Below are 8,939 nucleotides of genomic sequence, written 5' to 3' on the forward strand. Positions count from 1 at the left end.
GTGTAATTAACGTGTAATAAGATTATCGTAGCGCTTGTTGAGCTCAGTTTTATAATTAGTTTTTCCTGACCGTCAATGTCGCCCATTGCGGCAACCTAATTTGCACACATAGACGAACACGTATATACACATACACACACATACACGTGCGAAACAATTACAATATTGCGGCGATGTGGTATCACGGCGCCATCGAAACTTATCCAAATCTGATACGCTAACCAATTATACTAGCGCTTCCGCAAATCCATACACAGGTACGGAAATGCCTTTCGTGTGTCGGTGACGTAAGATCACATAAAATGGTGATAGGACAATATAAATATGAGCCATAGAAATATCAGAATTCAGTTGGTGAATTAACTTTACACTAATTGTTCATTCTTGTTGTTAAATCCAAGAATATGAAGAGACTTGCACTCTTTGTTCTAGGTCTCGCAGCTGCCGTGAGTGTAGATTGATTTGTCTATCGTCTGCATGCAATTGTTATACAGTGACTTTTGTAACAGTTGTATTTCTATACTTGCCTTTTCTTTTCTCGTTTTGCACGAATAGAACAAACTATCGAAAATCTTAAGAGAATTTTATAGAAAATTTTAAGAGAAAATTCAACTATCTTAACTATTTAAAATACACAAAAGTAATAATTTTTTCATTGACAAACGTGTAATAATAATTGCATTGTTGCATACATTAATATTATTAAACCTTTTTAGTATTTCTGATTACATTTAATATTTTATTGTCATAAATTCTTTCATGTAATTCAATTATTTTCTTCAGATTGGCAATGATGACAAAATTATATTTTATTAGTAAAAAAATATATAACAGAATTATTTTATATATAGGTAAATGCAGATTATGGTGCAAAGTTAGATGTAACGGACATAAACGATTTGGCGAGTAGATTCGAAACCGACGTGGCAACAATACAAGAATGTTTGGACGAAACTGGGATAACCGTAGGTTAGTTGCACGAAAATATACAATTTCACAATTAAAAGTGTTCGTTAAAATTTACAATCAAAATTTTTAATAAAAAATAAAAGTTCTGGATTTTTACATTAATCAAAATAGATTTATAAATTTACAATTTATAAATAAAACACTTATATATGTTATACAATATATTTTACTAAACACACAGTTGTGAAGGTACAATATCTAGAAAAACAATGCATGTAACAAATTCGTTTAAAATTTATGTTACACTAGATTTTTGTTTGCAAAACATTCTGCAAAACTTATGCAAGATATCATATATATCTAACTCTAAATATATATATATGGAAAAATTTTTCTGCAATAGTGATATTAATTGAAGCGAGGAAAAAGTGGAGGTATATGCACGATAATGGTGATATTGATGACGAAACCAAAACAGTTTTTCTGAAGCACAATTCTTTCATAGCGTGCATGTTGGAAAAAAAAGAAATGGTAACAATCACGCAATGTTTACGCATAATTATATAAAGTTGATAAATTCTTAAATTGCGCAAGCTGGCTAAGTGTAGATGGTCGGACAATATTTTTGTAACAGATGATCGGACAATATTTTTGTGCATTAGATGCAATGATTATTAGGAATCTATTTTTAACTACGCGGCAACAATTTCGTCAGACTTGAAAACGTAGCTATTTCCATATTCCATATGAACCTATTAGTAAGTAGGAATCATTAATTAATAATATTTCGTTGTGAAAAAATACCACCCCACGCCAGGAATCGAACCTGGAACCTCTCTCATTCCGTGCGAGCGTCTTTCCAATTCGACCACTTGGGGTATGTGATGATATCCTCTCACAACGAAACAAACACCTCGTTAGCGCACGGTGTGTATCTATAATACATATCTCTTTGAATAGAATTCTTAATAGACTGAGATAGATCTTGAATAGATTCCTAATAATAATTGCATCTAATGCACAAAAATATTGTCCGATCATCTGTTACAAAAATATTGTCCGACCATCTACACTTTGCCAGCTTGCGCAATTTAAGAATTTATCAACTAAATGAAGTTACTGGCGATTCAAAGAGATATGTATTATAATTATATAAAATTCTATTAACGGTTAGAAAAGAAAACGATAGATTGACTCTTTATATTTGATGCAACATATCAGGGTGAGTCTTAATGACTGTCTCATTCTTTTACCACGAGAGATGGATTACCAAATGCAACTCTGCTTAACTGGCCGGCACATAGATGGCAGCTGCGTGGATCGACCGTGATGTACAGGCAAGTTAAAACTATATTCAGATTACAGATATCGCACGGAAAAAAATAATTTAGATGAACAAAGTATATTTTATGCTGTTTTAAGTAAATTTTGTAAAGTTATTGTATGAATAGCAATACCATTTGTTAAGAATACTAATGTTATTGAAAAATAATTTCGTTAAATTAGCAAAAAGTGTTTACTGTAAAACTAAAATGAACTATAAAAATAAAATAATTTCTGTTCTACGCTTTGCTGTAATGTTGAATAATTTTATGAAGTTATAATATTATATTATTTTATAATAGAAAAATTTGTCGTTATTACATCAAATATGCAACATTAGTAACAACAGCAGTTTCATTGCAACAGTAAAATTATTTTTTTTCGTGCGTATTATTGAAACTATACATAAAATAAATAAAATAAAATGTGGCGTACATAAAATCAGTGATGCCATGTGATTTCATGCAAATTGTTCTCTCGCCCGAGCGAGACTGACAATGAGACAGTATGCTCCGAAATGCACGAAATCAGGCATCACTGTAAATATGAACATAAAAAATTAACACAAAAATAAAAAATGTTTGCATGCTGTTATAACTTTACGGTAGACTTCCACACCACCCTTGAGGTTCTACGAATGGCGCGTTAGTTTTTTTTAAGTGGACCTTCACCTCGAACCATATATTGTATTACACATACACAGTTTTCTTGACGAAAATAAAAATCGGAGAATAAGTCTAATGTGAAGAAAGAATGATGGAAGTTTCGTTTATGTTTCTATCATTCTTTTTTTACATTCCATTTCTGATTTTTATTTTCGCTAATGTTAGAATGACTTTTTTTTCGATTTAAGGCGCAAACAGATATGTATATTGATATCATATTCAAAGTGATTTTAAAACCTTACATACCATTTTCTGACTAATTTCTTGATACCGCATGATGATCTATGCATTAATTTTATTGAATTATCCGTAATCATTTCTTCTATTTACATCCTATTTATGCGTGGTATTCATTCTGTATAAACAAGCAATAGAAGTAACAATAAAAAATACAATATTTATCGTATTACCAGAAAATCTGATAAATGATTATGTATTTTAATATTTGAGAGAAAATAAGCCGTTTTTCGCAGCTGCAACTCTAGTCTTGTAAAAAATATGTGACTTGGCTCCTTCTGTCTTGGATATTTTAATTTATAAATTTTCATAGTTACGCGTCACAATAAAAGACAATGCTACGATACTGTCAATCTTCAATTGTTTCTTGCAATTGTTGCCTAGTAGATTACTGTTTTCTCGGCTCACTTCGATCTCGTATTTCGTATGAGACACGAGAGTACGTAAGTTTTCGAGATGAGTTTCACAAATAGTGAGATGTGCGACATGCTTCTCATTTATGGAGAGTGCAATCGACGACCGCGGGAAGCTGCGAGAGTTTATGCTCGCAGATATCCACATCGCAAACAGCCATATTCTAAATTGTTTGTGAGATTAGAATCACAATTGCGACAACACGGACAATTTAGACGTATTAGGCCTACAGGTACATATTTATTTATGAGATTTTCTGGTAATATAATTTTAAATATTGTGTTTTTTACGTTCATTTATTTTTTCGTACAGGGCGACCGGCGCGCATAGATACTAATCCAATTTTACAGATGGTTCGTGACGATCCAATCATCAGCACACGAACCATTGCGCGGAATATAAATGTTAGCCAGAAAACGGTATGTAGGGCTTTAAAGTCGGCTCACTTCCATCTTTACAAAGTTATTCTGACTCAAGAGTTGCGTATCAATGATGAACCCCGCAGATTGAGGTATTGTCGGTGGCTCCTTAATGTAAGTGAGGACAATTATTATTTTACAAAGTACATTTTGTTTTCGGACGAATGTACTTTCCATAATAATGGCATCGTCAACCGCCATAACTTACATTATTGGGCCGCCGAGAATCCTCACTGGATACGACAAGCGAACATCCAAGTCAGGTGGTCAGTGAATGTTTGGGCGGGCATTCTCGGGGACCACATCATTGGGCCATATTTCATTGACAGTAACGTCAATGGTGAAGGGTACCGAACATTTCTCCGAGACAAACTTGTCGACTTGTTGGATGAGGTGCCGCTGAAATCACGTGTTAACATGTGGTTCCAGTAAGATGGTCATCCTGCACACACCGCCAAGGCGACAAGAACATTGTTGGATGAGAAGTTCGGTACCCATTGGATTGGTCTCCATGGTCCCCACGAATGGCCGCCGCGTTCACCAGATCTCACACCACTTGACTTTTTTCTGTGGGGTAATCTCAAACAACAAGTATACGCAACGCCACCGGCTAACGTTCAAGATCTGAAAGACAGGATTGTACGAATTTGTCGTACAATAAGTCCAGAGATCTTGCAACGGGTACGAAATTCTATCTTGGACAGAGCTATACTTTGTGAGAGGATGGAAGGGGGCTACTTCGAGCACCTACTGTAAAAAGAAAAATAGTGGCGTTTATTAATTGTGTTAATAGTGGTGTATAGGGCTCCAGGCGAAGGTCCACTTTAAAAAAACTAACGCGCCATTAGTGGAACCTCAAGGGTGATGTGGAAGTCTACCGTAAAGTTATAACAGCATGCAAACATTTTTTATTTTTGTGTTAATTTTTTATGTTCATATTTACAGTGATGCCTGATTTCGTGCATTTCGGAGCATACTGTCTCATTGTCAGTCTCGCTCGGGCGAGAGAACAATTTGCATGAAATCACATGGCATCACTGATTTTATGTACGCCACATTTTATTTTATTTATTTTATGTATAGTTTCAATAATACGCACGAAAAAAAATAATTTTACTGTTGCAATGAAACTGCTGTTGTTACTAATGTTGCATATTTGATGTAATAACGACAAATTTTTCTATTATAAAATAATATAATATTATAACTTCATAAAATTATTCAACATTACAGCAAAGCGTAGAACAGAAATTATTTTATTTTTATAGTTCATTTTAGTTTTACAGTAAACACTTTTTGCTAATTTAACGAAATTATTTTTCAATAACATTAGTATTCTTAACAAATGGTATTGCTATTCATACAATAACTTTACAAAATTTACTTAAAACAGCATAAAATATACTTTGTTCATCTAAATTATTTTTTTCCGTGCGATATCTGTAATCTGAATATAGTTTTAACTTGCCTGTACATCACGGTCGATCCACGCAGCTGCCATCTATGTGCCAGCCAGTTAAGCAGAGTTGCAGTTGGTAATCCATCTCTCGTGGTAAAAGAATGAGACAGACATTAAGACTCACCAATGATAATTATGAATCTCTCACGTTTTTATCACATATCTTTTTATCAATTTTAGATGAAAGACTCGAAATTAATTGCCGACAAGATACTGGAAATACTTCAGAATGATAAGAATATAAAAAAACCTCGAGCCAAAGAAATCGTGACAGAATGCGTGACTTCATGTAAGTAAATCCGATACGAAACAAAAACAAAATAATGTTTGATTTTCATTTTGCTGTTACATAAGCACAACTGTAATTCTATCTCAAACCAATGTATAATATATTATGTGTATTTTAACACTCTTTCACAAGTGAAAACATCGATACTTGAGTATCAGTGTTTAATATCAGCTTTATGTTACACGGTTCACAGTGCAATTTTTACTGTAGAATACTATCAATTTAATGTAGAATATGAAAGTATTCCTTTTTTCTCTCGACCGAACTAGCAAATTTATTAATCTATATTACACGACGTTTCGACCAAGTTTCTGGTCCTTCTCAAATGTACGCACGGAATTTAACAAGTCATTTTCTGTAATATAATAAATACTACAATACAGTGAGTACTAAGACAATTTAAAAACTAATTACTATGTGTTTTTGAAAACTATATCATAAACAACTGGCAAGTTTTCGGTGTCTCTTTGTAGATTAATCGAGTTGCTATTTCTTTTAATAAAGAACATCTCTGCGATCTCTCTCTTTTTAAGATGGTCCTCTTTATGTAAAATAACCATGAATTTGACTGGTCCAATGTTCATATTTTACATAAAGAGGACCATCTTAAAAAGAGAGAGATCGCAGAGATGTTCTTTATTAAAAGAAATAGCAACTCGATTAATCTACAGAGAGACACCGAAAACTTGCCAGTTATTTATGGCATAGTTTTCAAAAACACAGTACTTTCTTGGAGCATACATATGTGTGTGAAAGTATGTGTGTGTGCGTGTGTGTGTGTGTGCGCGCGCGCGCGCGCTCTGTGATATACAGGGTGGTCCCGGATAAAATAGTCAAACTGAAAATATAGATTCAGAATCTCAAAACAAAACAAAATTTTACTCTGGAAGTATGCTCGCAAACGCTTCATTCAAGAGATATTGACTTCTGAAATTTGAATACTTGTTGATGAGTTTTGATCGAAATGCTGCAATATGACGGCGTATTCACGGCGAGCAGTGTTAGTATTTGTTTATGGTGCGAACAAAAACCTATAAATGGTCTTTGATCTTCGAAATAAAAAAAGGAGACAACAAAGCTCCGTCCATTTATACCAAATAATCATTAGTAATGATGCCAGAAATGGGATGCGGTAGTTTTGGGTAGGGGATGGAGTGGGGATGGTTCCTCCACGAACCGACATTACCCCTAGATAGTGTGCGGTGCGAAATTCTTTTAAATTGAATAACTTACTGACTAGAAATAACTGTCAAACAAATCGATATAACATTCGATAATCGATAGAATATCGTGACAAAAACACTCCCGAGCGGAGAGCACGTCAGCACTCCACGGCGTTTAGCAAGCAAATGATAAGCAGGAACCGGTCTCAGAGCATATGTACATGGTGCTTCCGGATTAAATAGCCAAACTGAAAATATAGATTCAGAATCTCAAAACAAAACAAACTTTATAGCGTGTATTAGTTTTTAAATTGTCTTAGTACTCACTGTATTGTAGTATTTATTATATTACAGAAAATGACTTGTTAAATTCTGCGTACACTTGAGAAAAACCTTGACTTGAGAAACTTGGTCGAAACGTCGTGTAATATAGATTAATAAATTTGCCAGTTCAGTCGAAATAAAAAAGAGAATACCTTCATTGATTCATCCTGGCGATACAAACTTCTTTATTTGATTAATGTAGAATACTATCAATAATTTGTACCTTTTTACAGTAAACGAAAATCGTGAAATGTCTCGGGAAGACAGGGCATTCGACTTGGTGCTTTGTGCCTTCTCCGATGAAAACGAAAGATAAAAAACAAGGAGAATTCGTGCAATCTACGGGGATAACCAGACCGGACCGCCAATCGTGATATTTCCACATATTATGCATTAGTAACATTGTACAAGAGAATCTTTTCTGTCATCGGAGTTTAAGTAAAATAAAATGACGTCTCTGTAGATGTATAATATATCTTATTATTGATATATTCAATATTGTATATAGCAATATTATACAGAGTGTTTCAGGGTTAAGTGTCCTAATTTAAAATATGAATTCAGGACCTGCAAACAAGAAAATATTTTCCTCTGGAGACATGTCCGTAAACGCTTTGTTTAAGAGATATTGACATGTAAACATTTTTTCAAAATTTTATGAAATTGTTATCAGGTTATAATAAATAATTTAATAGTGTGTTTCAACTACTTTCTTGTTAGAAAATATGAAAATTTTCGCCTAATTATAAATGTTGTTCAAAGTGATGGCCTTGAACATTGAGACAGGCTTGACATCTGTCTTTGACGGCAGCAGTGGCAGAGCGGCACTGAATAGCTGTAATTGTTTCACATGCTTGAATAATTCTTTCTTGTAAACAATTAATGTCATTAACTGGTCTTTGTAGACTTTTTGTTTAATAATTATAGCACTCCAAGCAAAAAAATCCAATGGCGTGAAATCTGCTAAATTTCCGTTATTCTAAACTACACATGCGCAGTTCTCGTTTTTTGACCAATAACGTGAATTTAGCGTATACCGTATTTGAACAAACGCTATTGCAAAAACTTTCTAATATTGATATGTACAGTTACGGAAAGAAGTTCGTATTAGCAATCATATAATAAATTTATCATTCTTATCCGTAACTTTAGATATCAATTATTATACTATCTTCTTTGCCAAAATTGTATTAATTTATTGTATTATTTTTAAATTGTATTATTTTAGATATCAATATCTTTTAAGCAAAGCGTTTACGGACATTTCTCCAGAGGAAAATGTTTTCTTGTTTTGAGGTCCTGAATTCATATTTTAAATTAGAACACTTAACCCTGAAACACCCTGTATATTGCTGATATTTAATGAAAAACTAGTTATATATTTCATAACTAATTCACATAGTCTATAACAGTGTAACACATAATAATAAAAGTAGCACACTATAATAAGAAAATTAACGCATATAACATGAATAATCTAATAAATCGCTGTATTATTTATTTATTACCTTATTATTTATTTATTATTTATTAATTATATCAATTACTACTTGCACTACTACTTATTATACACATTTAAGTATATTCTTAGTGACCTAGCAACGATTTTACGAAATACAACATAAATAAAATATAATCTAATAATCCTTTTCTTCGCCAATAAATATATAATCCACAAATAATACTAATTATGTCGTTGACCAATATTGGCTATGCTTTATTATTTAATTACAAATA

At 32.8% G+C, this 8,939-nt stretch overlaps 1 protein-coding gene across 1 annotated transcript; it reads left to right on the forward strand.

Moving 5' to 3' along the window:
* The first annotated feature begins 334 nt into the window (after nucleotides 1-334).
* LOC105279949 lies at nucleotides 335-7,670 on the forward strand. Its single transcript, XM_026968392.1, has 5 exons — nucleotides 335-446; nucleotides 852-969; nucleotides 1,313-1,440; nucleotides 5,607-5,715; nucleotides 7,436-7,670. The coding sequence occupies exons 1-5, from the start codon at nucleotides 405-407 to the stop codon at nucleotides 7,516-7,518; spliced, it is 480 nt and encodes a 159-aa protein (XP_026824193.1). The 5' UTR covers nucleotides 335-404; the 3' UTR covers nucleotides 7,519-7,670.
* The last annotated feature ends 1,269 nt before the right edge of the window (nucleotides 7,671-8,939 follow it).

Source organism: Ooceraea biroi, chromosome 3 (assembly GCF_003672135.1).
Source record: "Ooceraea biroi isolate clonal line C1 chromosome 3, Obir_v5.4, whole genome shotgun sequence".
In the NCBI taxonomy this organism is placed as follows: Eukaryota; Metazoa; Arthropoda; class Insecta; order Hymenoptera; family Formicidae; genus Ooceraea; species Ooceraea biroi.